The sequence below is a fragment of the Piliocolobus tephrosceles genome, chromosome 13 (genome assembly GCF_002776525.5).
Source record: "Piliocolobus tephrosceles isolate RC106 chromosome 13, ASM277652v3, whole genome shotgun sequence".
In the NCBI taxonomy this organism is placed as follows: Eukaryota; Metazoa; Chordata; class Mammalia; order Primates; family Cercopithecidae; genus Piliocolobus; species Piliocolobus tephrosceles.
Window position 1 is genome coordinate 74,256,551 of NC_045446.1, and position 19,163 is coordinate 74,275,713.

At 36.8% G+C, this 19,163-nt stretch overlaps 1 protein-coding gene across 9 annotated transcripts in view; it reads right to left on the reverse strand.

Moving 5' to 3' along the window:
* The window catches only part of DLG2 (discs large MAGUK scaffold protein 2), a 2,237,713-nt gene that overhangs the window by 664,545 nt on the left and 1,554,005 nt on the right, over positions 1–19,163 (reverse strand). For all 9 annotated transcript variants that reach the window (XM_023209277.2, XM_023209278.2, XM_023209276.1 and 6 more), the window contains one exon: positions 1,958–2,082. In XM_023209277.2, coding sequence (XP_023065045.1) covers positions 1,958–2,082 — 125 coding nt within the window. The remainder of the gene's footprint in view (positions 1–1,957; positions 2,083–19,163) is intronic.

The following is a 19,163-nucleotide window of genomic DNA, read 5'->3' on the forward strand; positions in this document are numbered from 1 at the left end:
CCCGCCACCTCGCCCAGCTAGTTTTTGTATTTTTAGTAGAGACGGGGTTTCACCGTGTTAGCCAGGATGGTCTCGATCTCCTGACCTCGTGATCCGCCCGTCTCGGCCTCCTAAAGTGCTGGGATTACAGGCTTGAGCCACCGCGCCCGGCCTCACTTGCGTTATTTAATAAGACTCTGTCCTTGATTAAATTTGAGTCAGGCTTCTCTGGGTCCTACTCTCAATTAGGCCTTGACTTTAGGCTTTTTATTTGGTCTCCTTAGCCCAGTTTTAGCAAGAATACTGCTGAGTCAGTTTATCAAAAATTTCTCTCCCTTGGTATCCGATCAAATTCCTTATCCCATACCCTTGATAATTTATCAGCTTGGCCTGCCTTCAACAAGAATCCTGCCAAGTCCGTTTAGCCAGAATTCCCCTTACCCTTGACGTTTTCTCTCAGTAATTTTCCATGCACTAACTGCCACCTCCACACCACAGCTCTTTGGCTATACATCTTCGCTTGTGCTTTTTGTATTCAGAGTTAAGACCAATCTCCCTCCCCTACTGCAAAATCTCCATTGCAGTGATTCCTCTTGAATAAACTCTTCCTTACAGTCATTAACAAGCATCATAAATATTTTGTATTTAATATATCTTTCCTATCTTACCTCCCACATTAATTTTCACTTCTTCCTCTTCTACACTTTATTTATTTACTTATTCAAAAATTCATTTCTTCAGCAAGAGTTTATTGCGCCACTTATATATATATAACTGCTTGGCCTGATGGGATTTACAACCTAGTAGGGATGCTAAAATGACATTAGGGCATGTTATTCTTCCTGAAAAATCTCTCCTAATTTTTCCAATCTATAGTGCCTTTTAGCTAAGGTTTTGATCTCATAGCATTTTATGTTATTTACCCCATGAGGGTAACTCGTATTTCCCACAATTAAGTTCCTTAAAGAAAGTAGCCCAGCTCAAGCAGCTACTACTCTCTATCACTGAGAAGTACTTGGCTACACTCCCTCCACCAACTTAAACTCACCATGTGTCTTTTTTGTTTTTTTTTTTTTTTGTTTTTTTTTTTTTGGCTTTTTGAGACATGGTCTCACTCTGTTACCCAGCCGGGAGTGCAGTGATATGATCTCAGTTCACTGGGATCAAGTTCAAGCCATTCTCCCGCCTCAGCCTCCAGAGTAGCTGGGATTACAGGTACCCGCCACCAGGGCCAGAGACTTTTTGTATTTTTAATAGAGATGGGGTTTTGCCATGCTGGCCAGGCTGGTCTGGAACTCCTGACCTAAAGTGATCCATCTGTCTTGGCCTCCCAAAGTACTGGGATTATAGGCATGAGCCACTGAGTCAGGCCACCCTGTGCTCTTCATCCAAATCAAGCTGGTTTCCTTTTTTTTTTTCTGAGGGACAACTTGTTCTGTTCTCTGTGTTCCCACTCAGATTTGTAGGGTTAGTGAAATCTTAATTATCATTCAAGACTCGAGAAAATCTTCCCAGGGAATGTTTCTTTCAGACTCAATTTTTCCCTCTCTAAATGCCTAGAGAAAGTCCTATAAACGGTTGCTGAATCTGAGAATACATACCATATCTATAACAGTGCTTTACTTGCTAATGTTACTTACATTGTATCATTTTGATAATTATATTATTTGCCCATTAGTTCATATTTATGTTCTTTCCAACTAGACTGAAGGCCTCATCCAAACAAAAGATTTATCTTCATCCCCTCCTCACAGTGCCTGGCCCAGTGTTCAGTGTGGTAGCCACCAACAAACACAAATCAAATACTATTGAAATTCAATCAGTAGCAAGAGATCTGCAAAGTCATTTCAGGAAGCTCGCCTTAAAAACCTTTCAAGTACAGAACTTTTGTAGAATTATTATTCTTCAAAGGTACAAACGTGTCTCATTAATGCAGCAGATTTACTTTCAAAATCATTCTAATGTTTCAGATCTTTACCTGAGTCTGCCATCCTCTGCTGCAGCACCTCCTGGTATAATCTTCGTAATAAATATGCCAGGGTCATCTCCAATGTGGGGATTATCTGTCCCCCCAGCAATACTGAATCCCAGGCCAGAATTCCCCTATAGAAACAAAAAGCAGATATTAAATGATGTGTCTGTCACCTAAAACCTAGTTCCTCTTGCACTCTGCATTATCATGTTACTACTCAAGTGGAAATCAGATGACAACAGTCTTGTATGCTAAACCATAAAGTGCATGGTTAGCAGCAAAAGGAAGGTCAGGAAAAACACTCAGGTTTATTCCTGCACTGTAAGAATGCAAGAGGCATTATATTTTTGCTTTTAAAAATTGCTTCCTTTATGCAGCAATTAAAATCACATTTATGAGCAGGAAATAAAAACTTACAAATTGTGTAATATGAAAAAATATAAAGAATCATTAGAGTGTCAATTGTAAAAATTATACATTCATATGAAAAAGGAAGAAAAAAGTTACATGAAAGAATTTGACTTAATAGAAGAGTGAACTTGGGTGTTTCATTTTCTTATTTCTGGTATTGTTGGTCTAATATCACTTCTCTGTCAAATAAATGTGTTTCTAAGTAACAGGAAACTTCCACTTCAGAAGACAGGGCCTTCCTCTAGAGTCATAATGCACAGGAGATACTTTTGAACAATAAACAGACTTTAATTTGCAATAACAATAGAAAAGACATGCAATAGTGTAGCAGCATGTAAATCTGAGTAGTTTGTATCCTAATAAAGCCTTTACACTTACTCCTGTAGATTATAGTAACTGATATCCTGTGTGTGTGTGTGTGTGTGTGTATATATGTATATACATATACATATATACATATATCTCTTTATCTCTTTCTAAAGATATATATATAAGGATATATATATGGATATATATATAAGGATATATATGGATATATATAAATCTAAAGGATATATATATCTAAAGGATATATATATGTATATCTTTCTAAAATTTGTACGTAAGGCATAATTAAAAGTCCCCCCAAATCCACAAACCATATTATTTATTTCTTATTTCTAAAGTCTCCTTTAATCCCCATCTCCCATCTCCAAAGCTACATGTTTTCGTAGTTGTGTTGTAATTTTTTCCAAATCACATTATATTTAAGCCCTTTCTGTATAGCTAGGCAGTCTTTACAATTATTCATCTTAAATGGCTAGTCATGTTTCATCAAGGTCACATATCACTTATTTAACCAGTCCCTTATCACTGGATGTTAAATTTCCCTACATATTCTTACAACAAATATAGCTTACTAAATTTATGATCACTTGATTAATTTCCACTCTGGGGTAAAAAGAGATGAGGACTACAAATTCAGTAGTTATTTCAGAGAAATTAATCAGGGCACTTGATTAGTCAGAAAGGTTCAATGTCAAGATAAGATCAGATATAACTTGATAGCTATACCACTGCAAACGTCAAGGTAATGTTTAGCAATTTTTATTGACTGAATTAATAAAACTGAGTTCCAGAAGGTTGTTTTTGCAATTGTATATTTCTTACATATGTTGAAAGGGTGAAATGAATAATTCAGCTATGGCAACTAAAATCCCATGTCTTTATACTTCTGATGTCTTCTCTAATTCTGTTTGCTCTTTGACAAAGTCTAGTGTTCACTGAACAGAGTTATTACTTATTAGCAGTCATATAATCATGAATTTATTTAAAAGTTATTAAACACCACCTCTGTATCTGGCACTAGAGTAAGCCCTGGAGCTACAGGAGTAAATATGTCGGTTTTTAAGGTACAGGAAGGGGAAATGCAGAGTGTAGGAGTGGGTAAGAGAACCAAACACAGTGACTTGGTGACACAGAGAAGAATATTTTGACATAGGGGGAAGAACTTGTGTAAAAGCCCTTAGGTGAGAAAGGGTATGCCACACCAAGGAACAGACAATAAAGTTGGAACAAAGAAAGCAAGAAGAATTGGATAGATGTACCTTAATCATGAAATTTACAAGAGCAGAGTATACGAGAAACCATTTTGGATTTTAAATACTTATTGACACCAAATGACTGTGTTAGTATTGGTTGAGCATTTCCTATGCAACTGACTCTAAATTAAGACTGCAGAGGTTAAGGCCAGATGGTTTCTGCCTTCATGGATATTCAAAGCATAGCAAAAAAAGCAATGATACTGTGGCATCCAGTGATCAGTATATTTCACGTACTGTATAACCTCAACTGCCCTGTCAAGTATGTAGCCATGGAAATAGTGTTTAGGGGACTTAATGAGGCAGTTCTCTAAGATTCAGAGGTTTGGGAAAGAAAAAATGGGAGGATGAGTATTTTCAATGTAATTTGGGTCAAGCCCTAAGTACATCAACTAGAGTGTATTGATCTCACTATAGTTAGCACCTCGGGGATAATAATTTCTTGATTAAGGAGAGTAGGGAAGGAGGCAAGCAGGGATTGGGTGATACCCAAACACTTTCTCCTGATACTGTCAACGTGTTTGGAGAGGGTACTCAAAACTTTGCCATGTGAGAAATATATTTGTGATCTAACTCTTAACCTTGTCAACTTTATTTCCAGCTTCACACTTTACCCCCCAGGAATACTGAGGTGAACTGCAGGTTCTTTACTGCACAGACCTCCCTATAATTCATCTCTTGGTGTTTGTGTATGCTGTTTTCTCTATCAGAAACTTCACATCTCCTCCTTGACTAGTTCATTTCTTCTCATTTTTGAAGATGTGGCTCAGATGGTGTCTGCTCAAGTTAATACTAAATTATCACCCAACTCTTCCTTAGATAGATCACATTTCTGTGTTTTTGTAGGTTTTTATGCTTACTTATGTTATGCATTGTGCTATTTTGTAGTTGTCTGTTTCTGAGTCTATCTTTCCTCTAAGCTGGGCTTGTAGAAGGCAGGAACTGTGTAGTATTCATCTTTGTTTTTTTGGAGCCTTGTCTAGCACATAGTATTGACAATAAATACTTGATGAAGGAATTAACAGAAAAACAAGCCTACTGAGAATGTTTGTGCCCTAACGGGAAGACTGAAAAAGGACACAATAGAAATCTGCAATGTGTTAAGGAATATAATATGGAAGTAGAAGCCATTTGCTCTATGTCATCACAAAAATAAAAAATCAGAAAGCTCAGGCATTCAAACTGTGGTACAGCTAAAGGCTGACTGATACAATAGAACTGTTCAGATTGGAGATGCACTACTCTGTAAGGGATAGAGAGTCCTTCACTCAAGAGGTACTTGGCTAGTCACTGGGCATGAGGGACCCAGGTATTTATTGAAAGGTTAAACTGTATGATTTTAAAGAATTCTCTTGGGACTCTGGCTAGATATAGGAAATCTGCTTTTGCCAAAAGAGAAAAGGGGATGTTTTAGGGACATTTAGTGGGGGAAGTATATCACTGTTAAATTCTCGAAACTTTGTGAATCAATATATCTTTGAAATAATAGCTTTGGCAGCAACCTAGAAACATTTAACCACTGTTTTTCTTTTGAATTGACTACAATATGGAGGAAACTGTGGCTCTGGCATTTTCTAATATACATTCCCCTGTCCCCAAACCCACTCTGAGGAAAATAATGAATATATTTAGGAACTTCACAATGGAAACTAGGTAGGTAGAGACAGAATATAACTTGCACTATGGTTCTCGTCCCAAAGCATCCCTGAAAGCTTTTGTATTTCAATTAAAACTAGTCTATCAGCTGGGTCTGGCCAGTCATCATGGTTCTTTACAAGAGATTCATCTTAATTCAGCTAAGGAAATGATTTAAAGAGCTTTCACCTCCCTTTATTGTTCTCTTCCAGCCTTCTCTTTTAAGTCTTTAGTACCAGCCAGCAGCATTTAGCAGAGAGAGGGACAGATGCAAAACTGTCAGTGAAATTGCAGCCTGCTGCTCTCTATGGCTGAATCACTTCAATCCCCTGACAATTGTCCCAGAGCCTGCCAGCTGCAGGGACAGATCTCAGCTCCTCTCTTCTCTGAGCAATCTCACCATGTGAATAGGCAGACCCCTGGTTGACACTCTTAGATGCTGAAAATTGTGACTAATTAACCGAGTGTTGATCTCTGATGCAGTCAATGGAAACTTCGAGGTGCCACGCTGGTAAGGGCAGACCCTGTAAAGGGTTCTGGGTGGGCTGCTGTGTCCTTGCAGTTGGGCAGATTCCATGACAGATGAATGTCACGGACATGGACCATTCTTTCTCCTAATTGTTCACATTTGCTGACTCTTCTCCATGTGCACAAACCCATTTTCTAGCCAAATGACACTTCTTGTTTCATGTACTGCACACCGTCTCCTCTCAGAGAGAGAATCCACAAAATGGAAAGACATTTTACAAATACGATAAATACAATGTCTCTAGGAAAGTCCTACTTTTATTAAAAGTTTATTTCCCAAATAAAAATTACTCTCAAAATGGGGTTATATATAATAAAAAAGAGGAAAATAAGTAGTAATATTATAATCACATTCATTTATATATAATGTTCTACTGACAAGGAATTTTTTTGATTTTTAGAATTTTTCCACTTTAAAATACTGTTTGACCTGATCATTCGAATCTAGGATTTTATCTTAAAGAAATAATCAGAGAAACATGAAAAGATTTGTGTTCAAGGCTTGCTGTATTATTTTTCTAATGTTAAAAAAACACAACTGAAAACTGACTTCCATATAATGGAGAAATGGTTAAAATATTGTGGTACATTTATCTGAATGTGGAGATAGTTTGGAGTCATTAAAATTGTAGTGCTTTTGAATAACAAAGACATGGAATTAGCCCAGGTGCCCATCAATGGTGGAGTAAAAGAAAATATGGTACATATATGCCATGGAATACTACACAGCCATAAAAATGAATAAAATCGTATCCTTTGCAGCAATATGGATGCAGCTGGAGGCCATTATCCTAAGTAATGCAGAAACAGAAAACCAAACACTGCATATTCTCACTTATAAATGGGAGCTAAACATCGGGTACACATGAACATAAAGATGAGTAAAACAAGAGGGAAAAAAGAGGGAAGGGGAAAAAGGTTAAAAAACTACCTATCTGGACTTCCATTCATAATTGCTTCAAAGAGAATAAAATACCTAGGAATCCAACTTACAAGGGATGTAAAGGACCTCTTCAAGGAGAACTACAAACCACTGCTCAGTGAAATAAAAGAGGACACAGACAAATGGAAGAACATACCATGCTCATGGATAGGAAGAATTAATATCGTGGAAATGGCCATACTGCCCAAGGTCATTTATAGATTCAATGCCATCCCCATCAAGCTACCAATGAGTTTCTTCACGGAACTGGAAAAAACTGCTTTAAAGTTCATATGGAACCAAAAAAGAGCCCGCATTGCCAAGACAATCCTAAGTCAAAAGAACAAAGCTGGAGGCATCAGGCTACCTGACTTCAAACTATACTACAAGGCTACAGTAACCAAAACAGCATGGTACTGGTACCAAAACAGAGATATAGACCAATGGAACAGAACAGAGTCCTCAGAAATAATACTACACATCTACAGCCATCTGATCTTTGACAAACCTGACAAAAACAAGCAATGGGGAAAGGATTCCCTATTTAATAAATGGTGCTGGGGAAATTGGCTAGCCATAAGTAGAAAGCTGAAACGGGATCCTTTCCTTACTCCTTATATGAAAATTAATTCAAGATGGATTAGAGACTTAAATGTTAGACCTAATACCATAAAAACCCTAGAAGAAAACCTAGGTGAAACCATTCAGGACATAGGCATGGGCAAGGACTTCATGTCTAAAACACCAAAAGTAATGGCAACAAAAGCCAAAATTGACAATTGGGATCTAATTAAACTAAAGAGCTTCTGCACAGCAAAAGAAACTACCATCAGAGTGAACAGGCAACCTACAGAATGGGAGAAAATTTTTGCAATCTACTCATCTGACAAAGGGCTAATTTCCAGAATCTACGAAGAACTCAATCAAATTTACAAGAAAAAAACAAACAACCCCATCAAAAAGTGGGCAAAGGATATGAACAGACATTTCTCAAAAGAAGACATTCATACAGCCAACAGACACATGAAAAAAAATGCTCATCATCACTCGCCATCAGAGAAATGCAAATCAAAACCACAATGAGATACCACCTCACATCAGTTAGAATGGCAATCATTCAAAAGTCAGGAAACAACAGGTGCTGGAGAGGATGTGGAGAAATAGGAACACTTTTACACTGTTGGTGGGATTGTAAACTAGTTCAACCATTATGGAAAACAGTATGGCGATTCCTCAAGGATCTAGAACTAGAAGTACCATATGACCCAGCCATCCCATTACTGGGTATATACCCAAAGGATTATAAATCATGCTGCTATAAAGACACATGCACACATATGTTTATTGCGGCACTATTCACAATAGCAAAGACTTGGAATCAACCCAAATGTCCATCAGTGACAGACTAGATTAAGAAAATGTGGCACATATACACCATGGAATACTATGCAGCCATAAAAAGGATGTGTTTGTGTCCTTTGTAGGGACAGGCATGCAGCTGGAAACCATCATTCTTAGCAAACTATCGCAAGAACAGAAAAGCAAACACCGCATGTTCTCACTCATAGGTGGGAAATGAACAATGAGATCACCTGGACTCAGGAAGGGGAACATCACACACCGGGGCCTATCATGGGGAGGGGGGAGGCGGGAGGGATTGCATTGGGAGTTATATCTGTTGTAAATGACGAGTTGATGGGTGCTGACGAGTTGATGGGTGCAGCACACCAACATGGCACAAGTATACATATGTAACAAACCTGCACATTATGCACATGTACCCTAGAACTTAAAGTATAATAATAATATTAATTTTTTTTTTTTTTGAGACAGAGTCTCGCTCTGTTGCCCAGGCTGGAGTGCAGTGGCTGGATCTCAGCTCACTGCAAGCTCCGCCTCCTGAGTTCATACCATTCTCCTGGCTCAGCCTCCCGAGTAGCTGGGACTACAGGCGCCCGCCACCTCGCCCGGCTAGTTTTTTGTATTTTTTTAGTAGAGACGGAGTTTCACCGGGTTAGCCAGGATGGTCTCGATCTTCTGATGGTCTCGATCTTCTGACCTCGTGATCCGCCTGCCTCGGCCTCCCAAAGTGCTGGGATTACAGGCTTGAGCCACCGCGCCCGGCCAATAATAATAATAATTTAAAAAAAAAAGAAAAAAAAAAGAAAAAAAACACCTAATGTGTGCAGGGCTTAAAACCTAGGTGACAGGTTGACAGGTGCAGCCAACCACCATGGCACATGTATACCTATGTAACAAACCTGCACATTCTGCAACTGTATCCCAAAACTTAAAATTAATAAAATAGAAAACATGAAAAAAACAAAACAAAACAAAACAAAACAAAAAACTACCTATCTGGTACTATGCTCACTTTTTAGGTGATCGGTTCAATTGTACTCCAAACCTCAACACCATGCGATATAACTTTTTAATAAACCCCCAGAATCTAAAAGTTAAAAATAAAAAATAAAATAAAATTTCAGAGCTGTTAATAAAAATGGAAAATGTTGATTATATAAATGTGAGAAAAGAGTGACATTTTAACTACAGTATGATTGCCACTGAAGACATTTAAAATGACTTAATTTTAACAAGAAAATTATTAACTATAATTTAATAATAGTAAAATTGCTTAAATAATTTAAACTACCTAAGAAGGGGATTTTAAAAAAATTATGAAGCCCCTAGTAAAATACTAAAAGTATTATTAAGGGAACTAACATTTATTGCATGTTTATTCTATGCTAAACACTGATCCATGCTTCTTATAATTTCCTATGTGGTAGATTGCATTATTCTCTTTTTATATATTAAACTGAAAAACAAACAACAAGCAAACAAACAAAGAAAAAACTGAGGCTTAGAGGAGTGAAGTAACTTACTTAAAGACTTAAAGCAAGTAAATAGTGAATTCAGATTTAAAAGCAGATTTGTCAGGCTTCAATTACTATTTGCTTTCCATTATATCACATTGTCTCTTCTGAGTTCAAAAACTAATTCAATGATGGGGAAGTAATATAAATTTTAGTTATAAGGAAACACTTCACTGGATTTTTGGAAAAGATTTAAACTTCTATCAGTATTGTGAAAATATTTCAAAACATTTCTAAGACAGTGGTATGGTTTAGTGGAAAAACATAGATCTGGGTCGTTTTAACCTGGGTTTGGACACTGGCTCTGCCATTGATATCTTTGTGGCATTGGATAAATTTCAAAACTAGACTTTGAGTCTAGTTTTGTCATCTGTCAAATGGAGATAATGAGATGAATACAAATGACCCAGGCACCAGTGGAGTGCTGAGCACAGCACATGGGTGATGATCAAGCAATGTTAGTTCAATTACTTTGGTTTGATGCACAGCACTGTTTAAAGGGTCCTTACGAGTTTGAGGACAGTCAGGGAGAGCAGATGTCAGACAATGTATTCTTTAATTCATGCCTTACTTATTGACGCAACAAGTATGGATTAATGCACTTTAACCTACACTGATAATATATGTTACTTTTCTTCATTAAAACAAAACTTAGCTAGAAATACTAAATTTGGGGGAAAGATTAGGTTATAGTATTGAAACCTTAGATAAAAAACAGCTAGATAAAAAAGACTCAAACAATGTTCTTTTAACATTTTAATACCCATGTTCTATTTGATAATATTGAAATGGTATATTCCTCTCACCACCCACAAGATTCCTGTATGCTTCCCTTAACCTAGGAACACATATCTGTTCCTTTTGCTACTTGTCAACCATGATCAATATTCAAGTTTACCTTCCTATATTTGCTCCAGCAAAGACACTTATTTTAATTTAATATAGTTTATACTATAAAACAATATATATTGTTTTCAAATGTAGTATCCATCAGCCCCTAATCTGTAAATTTCTGATAGGCACTCTGAAAATTACTAGTCTACCACTTGAACGTTGGCCAATTAAGATAATAGAATAGCGAATAATATAAGTAGGTAGAATAAAGATATCAAAAAAGATTGAAACAGGTAATAAGAAGTTAAAATAAAGAACTATGTAGGCTACATGCCAGAAGAAAAAAATGTCACTTGATAGAAAGGTCTGTTGGTTGGCAAATAATCTTCCAAATTGTCCCAGAAGTCATTTTACTTTGAACAGTAAATCTGGAGTGGCACAGAGAATAAAAAGGTGTCTTTTTCATACACATTACTTGTTAAAATTATTTAAAGTCTTTCTCACATCCACTTTCTGTCTCATGTTACAATATCTAAAGATGAACAGCCCCAGGTCTATCACTAGGATGTAAAGGTGAGAAAATAATGCAGACATTTCTAACTACCATTGCTAAATAGAGATTTTCTTCCTCAAATTTTTTATTTAGTTTTTAAATGCTATCTAATAATGTATGTGTCCTGGAACAAAGTGCTTAGTCCAGGAATAAGAAAAGCCTTTTTCACAATTATACAATCTCCAGGAATTACATTTAGGATGCCCTAGAGTTTGTTCTATAAATTGTATTTTTCTGGAAACTGCTGGGTAGAAAAGCCATCAGAAGAATACTTCATTTGGTAAATGTTTACATAAAAATGCTTTAACAAGATGGGGGATGGTATAAAGGAAGCAGTTTAATAAATAGGCCACGAGAGAATGCCAGATTACTGTAGACCAAAGAACTCCTGAGAAGCAAAGAAAAGTAAACACAGAGAAAGTAGATTATTATCCCTGTGTGTGTGTGTGTGTGTTTGTGTGTGTGTGAGAGAGAGAGAGAGAGAGAGAGTTTTAACCTTAGGGAAGATATGTGGCAGTATCAAAAGAGAAGGGGACAAAGCAGAGGAAAGATTTTGGAGGATGGCAGGGAGGGGACTCAAGCATGTCTTTAGTCTAAAGGAAAGAAGCCCCTGGGAAAGGGAGATTGAAGGTACAGGAGAGAAGGGAGCACATAAAGAAACATAATCTTGAAGGAGGAGTGAGAATGGGGACCAGAGTTCAGACTCTTTGAGTACTCCTGTAGGTACTACTTAATTGCATGTGGTATAGCCACAAAATAAAATAGTATTGTATAAGTTTATTTGCTGACATGAAACGATCTTTATAAAATAGTTGTAGATAAAGTAGGAGACAATTAAGGATTTAAACTTTGACCTCACTTTACAATATGCATGAATTTAAAAAGTTTGGAAGTATGCTCATTAATTTATTAATAGTGGTTCTCACTGACTATCAGCATTGTAGATATTTTTCTCTTGTCATTTTGAGCAGCTCCATCTTTAATTTTTCCTTATAAATATATCTTGCAATGAGCGCATATGCACGTATACACATGCCGACACACACACATACACACATATTACACTATACAACATGTGTAACATTAGAACAAATAAGTTCGCTTTTGACACAGCATAACTCAGCCATGGGTAGGGGGAGGAATACTTTACTCTCTGAGATAAGAATAACTGAGTGCCTACAGGTAAGTTATAGTATTATTTTAAGGTGGAAGAAATTAAAGGTCATTTTAAGGTAGAGGAAAAGGAGGCTGAAGGAAGTCTTAACTGATTAGATGTCTTTACTCCTTATATTTAGAAGTCAAGACATCAGAGGGAAAGGTCTAGAATGAAGTTGAGAACTTAAGTAAAGCTGTAAGTGGTTGGAACTGCAGCTTTGAGGCAAGAGAAAGACACTTGGGGATCAGCTGGAGTCTGCTAAGCAGCACCATGGTGGGATGCCATCAGCATGTTATGGGATTTTCTCCCACAGAGCTTAGTAATCTTGAACAGTGAAAGGGATGATTTGGTTGCTTTAGGGCTGAGGCTTGGGGAAAAAATATGGTTTACTTTGTAAGTGATGAGTAATATGTTAGAAAGGATAGGAAAATATGAGATGCAAGGAGGATACTCATTGACTGGAAGAACAGAAGAGGGTGAAAAGATGGAGATACAATGGATAGCTTTATGGAGAGCAGGAGATGGAAGAGAGAGCAGCAGGCTGTGGATATTGGCAGATTTCAGGGTTCAAGATTTTAGAGATAAAGCAGCACTCAGTGTTAGTCACATGAGTATAGTAAAGGTCAAGTTATAAGAGTGTATTGAAGTGATGATCAAGTCAGGGTATTTTGTAGCTGACACTGAAGTTTCCCAGTAAGATAGCAGGAGATTTAAAAAACAAAAAGATAGTAAAGATAGAAAAAATGGCTAACATTTTTCAGTGAAACTGAGGAAAGACCTAGGGTAGAAGGAGAGAACAATGAGAAGAGGAGTATGATGTGAGGTAGTGTGGCAGTGAAGTATTCTAGGTAGAGAAACAAGATGTGCTAAAGCCTAAGGAAAAGAGAGAGCTTGACTTGTTCAAGAAACTAAAACGGGACCAGAATAGCTATGCAGTGGTAAGAAAAGGAGGGACAAGATGAGGTAAGAGAGGGTAGCAGGAGGTCATACACTTGGGACACAGTAGGTTTTGGGGTCATAAAAGGCTTAAAACAGGGGAATTACATTATCTGATCTAGTTTAAGATTATACTTTTTATTGTGTACAAACTTATTGGAGAGTGCTGAAGGGGAGAACAGAGAGGAAACTCTGGTCAGAAATTGATGGCATCTGAACTAGGCTGATAGCAATGGGGATGGCAATATTTGAGGCATGATTGGAAGGTAGAAATGACAGGACTTACTGATGGCTGGAACATGAAAGGGTGGAAAAGAGAAGAATCAAAGATGACGCGATGCATAGCTGGACAAGGATGATGTACATGAGATGAGAAGACTGTGGTGAGGATGGGGAAGCCAATTTGGGAGATGTAAATCAAGACTTAGGCTTGGGTCTTTTTCAGTTTGAGAAATATGTTGATGTTAATGGAGAGAATGAAAAAAAAAATGCTGACATCATCAGAAAAAAATAATAGGTAACACTCATTTAGTGCTTTCTATATATTAGATACTGTGCTAGACCTTATAATTGCCTACTTAAGGAAGTCAAGATGCTGGTCAAAAAATAGGGTGGGTTATTGCAGGAATATCAGGAAAAAGTTCTAAGCAAAGTTATCTACTTTGGTTCCCACAACTCCGTAAGGGTATATGAGAAAGTTTTTTGAGTGACAGACCTAGGATTATGGGCTTTCCTGGAGAAACTGGGTTATCTGAGTAAGGAGCGATATGACAGATGTGATGCTTTACCATGATTAATTCAAGGGCATTGTGTGTTTAGAATGCTGAATTTAGAATAGGCTGGGTGGATTGAGTCAGAAAACAAGGAGAGCAATATGGGATCAAATATAATATTTAAGCTGTGAATTCTTAAGATCTGATCTCAGATGTTGTCAATGATACTCCAACTACAAAATTTCTAAGTAACATCAGTCTTGTGTCCTGTAACACTATGTATCTGAAATGCCACTGGCAGCAAATATGTAATTCTCATTAACTCTCAACATAATTTCTTAATTTGTTGATCATTTTTCCAGTGTAAGCTGGTAATAATGGAGTGAGTCCCTCTTTTGTATTCCCATCAAACCTTCTACTTCTAATGACATCTCTGCTTGTGTTCTGAAAAGTATTAAAGCAGAGACATCTGTTTAGAGTGGTTTGTGCAGTTGAAAATAAGAAAGAAACAAGAATGCTCATCAATTCTTATTACCACAGTGAGAAATCTGATAGTCATCCTTGACTCCTGCCTCCCCATCAGTCCCTATATTTTATTAAAACTCAAATCTTGTTGATTCTACCCCTGAAATACCCCTCAAATCCATCCAGCTCCTCTTGCCTTCTACCATCACTGTCTAGTTTAGAACATCTTTAGTTCTCCTCATTGGTTTTCTGGTTTCCACACCTGACTCACTTCACTCCTTCCTTCACATGCTAGGATGTGCTCAAAACAACAAATCTCAAACTCTAATGCCTATGAAGGCAGAAAACACATAGAGGAGGGTGAAGGAATCCCAGGAGAGGTAAAACAACAGAGCAAGAATGTGAGTAAGTGATAACTGATCTTCATATTGGAAACAAAATAGAAGCGTGGGTTGAGAACATATCTCATCTATAGGGATAAGCTGCCATTCAGCTTTCATGGGTTACTGCCTCTCTGAAATGGGGTCCTCTTATTGGATAATTGTCTTACCCTCCACACACCCCAGAGAAGCCAGAAATCAAATTTCCTTAAGTAAAATCTCAATTTTTAAATGTTAGAAAATTATTGAATATCAATAAATATATATTAGGCTGTGCTAGTCCAAATCCTCTGAGAAGCAGATGTCAAGACAGGATTAAATGTAAAAATTTTATGAGGGGAAATGCTTATGAGGGAAAATGGGGAAACATCCAGAAAAGGTTAGAAGAGTCATTAGATCACCATGCAATTCCGATCCCAAAGAGGAGGAGAGAAAGAAGGAAGATAGGTTGGAAATATCCTTCATTGTTTTTCTCTGAGTCCATCAGAGAAGCCCCTTTTCTCCCACAAAAGGCCCCGCCTTAGTAGCCCTGCAGCACTAGGTCACTGGCTCAGAGGAACCATTGGGGCAAACTCAAGAATAGATTTCAGATTTGAGAGCTTAGCAGCTGGGTTCCAGGTGAATTATGCTCCCTGTAGTTGGCAGTCTGTGAAGCACATCCTCATGACTGCCCCATAGGCTAACATTGCGAAGAGAAAACACATCTGCAAGCCAGAGATATAGTCTGACCGTCATCATTTTGTAAACTGCTCACTTGATTCAGTGAACTAACTTGTACTTTCTTCTGTGTAGCTTTATATATCCCATGGAACACATAAAGAAAAGTGCTTGACGCAGAGTAACTCCTCACTTTCCCCTTCACTTTCCTCCTCTATACAATTCTGTAACTGATTTACAATTCATTACTGCACACAGCACATTGTTTTGTACTTGTTTATATATTTATTTTTCCTATTCTATTGTGAGAATCAATGCAAAATATCAAAACCTAGTTATTCATTTTCCATGTCAGAATTGCATAGCACCTGTATATGAACAGTGCTGAATAAATCCCTGTATAAACTGAATTGAACTGAGCTATTTTCTATTCTGTAATTCTTATTTTCTTTGCTGTTGAATTTCTATTCAAATATCAAACTCCACCTCAACTGCTATCTCTGATGTTTTCTCCAACTGCTTCAGGCAGATGTGATGACCCTTCCTTCTGGGCTTCCGTAAAACTTCATTCACAACGTGAGTGGACCACTATTCATATTGTGTCTCTCTTTCTCTAGATCCTCAGCACCTGGAGGGCAGGGGCCCCACTGTATTTGCAATTATATTTCTCTCTCTGAATCTAATGTCCATTGACAGCAAATGCTCAGTAAATGTTTGATGAGTTAAACTAAACTGAAGAATAATCCAAAACATTTGTATGACTGAGCTAATAAGGAACGGTCAGGTGAAGGGGTTTACTTTGAGTTTTAACGTAGGAAGGCTAAACTTTGAATCACCTAATTAATTCTGCATTTGTTTCTTTCAGAATCTGCTATTTGTTCAACATTGTGTCAAATTCTGCAAACCAAATAAAAGACGTACAGTTCTTGTTCTCGAAGAGCTTACAGTCTAGTTGGGAGATGTGCCATACACATGGGGAATGCACGAGTACGGCACAATATTTCACATTTCCCATTGACTCCTCTCTCCCTGGGTTCTCTCATCCATCATTTATCAAGTTTTATTGATTCTATCACTTGAGTAACTCTTGTTTTCATCCTTTTATTTCTATTTTCACTGCCTCTATTTCTTCATTTTCTATTGACCAGGATATGACAAATTCCAAGCATCTGAGAATGACTTTTTTTTTTTAACCACTTTTTTTTTTTTTTCTTTTTGAGACAGAGTCTCGCTCTGTCGCCCAGGCTGAAGTGTAGTGGCGCGATCTCGGCTCACTGAAAGCTCTGCCTCGCGGGTTCATGCCATTCTCCTACCTCAGTCTCCCGAGTAGCTGGGACCACAGGCACCTGCCACCACGCCCAGTTAATTTTTGTATTTTTAGTAGAGACGAGGTTTAGCCGTGCTATCCAGGATGGTCTCTATCTCCTGACCTCGTGATCCTTCCGCCTCGGCCTCCCAAAGTGCTGGGATTACAGACATGAGCCACCGCGCCCGGCCTTCCCCGCCCTCCCCCCCGCCCCACTTTTATGACTACCACTTTTCATTCCAGAAGTAAAATTTTCTCATTTTCTCTCAAATCAGTTTAGATGTTCCTGCTGGTTTTCTTTTCTTTTTTTTTTCTATTCCAAATCTTAAAAAACTTCTAAATGTTGAATAAAATAATATCTTTTTACTCTTTATTGAACCATGAGTTTTGTTTGTTTGTTTGTTTGTTTGTTTGTTTGTTTGTTTTGGCAGATAACTAGAGATTTTTTTCTGTTGGTGTGCACTTATTATTTCTTCTAGTATTTCCTGGCAACACTGTAGGTTCTCATTTGCTACAGCCATAAATTTGTATTCCTTTAAAATAACTTCCCTTTAAAACGGTAACATGTGATTAACCAACTGTACCTCTGACTTAACAAGCCTTTAACACTTACCCTTTCCTTTACCAACCTTGACTAGACAAGAGGGATGGAAATGGACACTTGCTGTCATCTATTAGGTGCTACTCCCTTGGAATGGATAAAGAAAACAAGCTCTGTAATCATTTCTGCTGTGTTCAGATTCTAGCTTTACTATTTATTGGCTTGTGACCCTGAACAATTCTCTTAAGTTTTGTGAACTACAGCTTCTTCACCAGAACAAAAGGAATAATAATACCTTTTGGATTGGTTATAAACTAGTAGCACTCAAAGTATCTTCAAGATCAAATAATAATAATATGTTATTTGTCTTTTTCACTGTGTTCACCCGTGTGCTGATGGTACAAAAGCAATGGCAGATAAAACTGTTGGTGCCTTAGTACAAATCTACGTAGTGGTGCCGAAGTATGCTAGTAAGTATAGAGTTCTTCACTCCCATATACTCACACAAAAAAATTAATTTTACTTAAGAATATCTTGGACGAGGCATTAAAAATTATTAATTTTCTTAAATATTGACCTTTGAGTCTATAACTTTATAATATTCTATGTGATGCAGTGAGATATATACTTTAGTTGTATATTGCACGTGGTTTTCTACAGGAAAATAAAAATACTGTGCAATTATTTCAGTTGCAAGCTAAACTAACCACATATTTACTGAACATCGGTTTTACTTAAAAGAATGACTGATATACAAACTGGTTATTCAGTTTTGGGTATTTCGCAAAACATTCCTGAAAACTAATAAAGTGAGATTATTGTTTTAAGGAAAAAAATTGCCAATATTTGTGGTGAATAGCAAAATTTGAATTTTCAAACAAGCATTAGAATTTGGAAACTTTGTATTCACCACCAATGAGCTGACAAGCTTTCTGACTTAAACATTTTTTTTCTGATAGGATGGGTGGTAATATTGACAAATACAATTTTTGATATTATATAGTGAAGTGTGTCAACATTTGGAGAATCTGCACAGCTTGGTGAATCAATAAATCAATAATTTTCAATTAACCAATACATATTATACAAATACATGAGTAAAAGGTTCATTTAAAGTGCAAGATAGATAAATGAATATTAGTGTAATGGTTAAAAAAAAAGTTCAATGATACAGTTTCAGATTCCACATAGAAGCTAAACTTTAAAGAACTACCATTTGTCAAGTTTTAATGCAGTATCAAAGAATATCCACAGGTATCTGAAAAGGCTATGAAAACATTCTGCCTTTCTCCATTCACAGAAGAGTGAAAAAAATGGCCTATAAAGAGATGAGAATCCAGCTGTATTAAATTAAGCCAGACATTAAAAGATTTGGAAAATGTAAAACAATGCCCTTCTATTTACTACTCTTTTTGGCTTTAAAAAATAAAACTAGTTTTAATTTTTTAAAGTTACATTAATATTTTTTTACATTAATATTTAATGGGTTTATTATTATTTATAAATAACTACATTTAAAAATTTTCAGTTTTAATTTCTAATATGGCAAATATTATAGACAGAATACACATAAACTGTAGGAACTCTTCAAGAATTTTAAGTGTTAAAAGGATTCTGAGACCAAAATGTTTAAGAACTGTTTTTGTAAATATTTTATTACATAATTCTGATAAAGCATTTAACTTGATACACTGGAAGGGCTCAGTAAATATTAGTAAG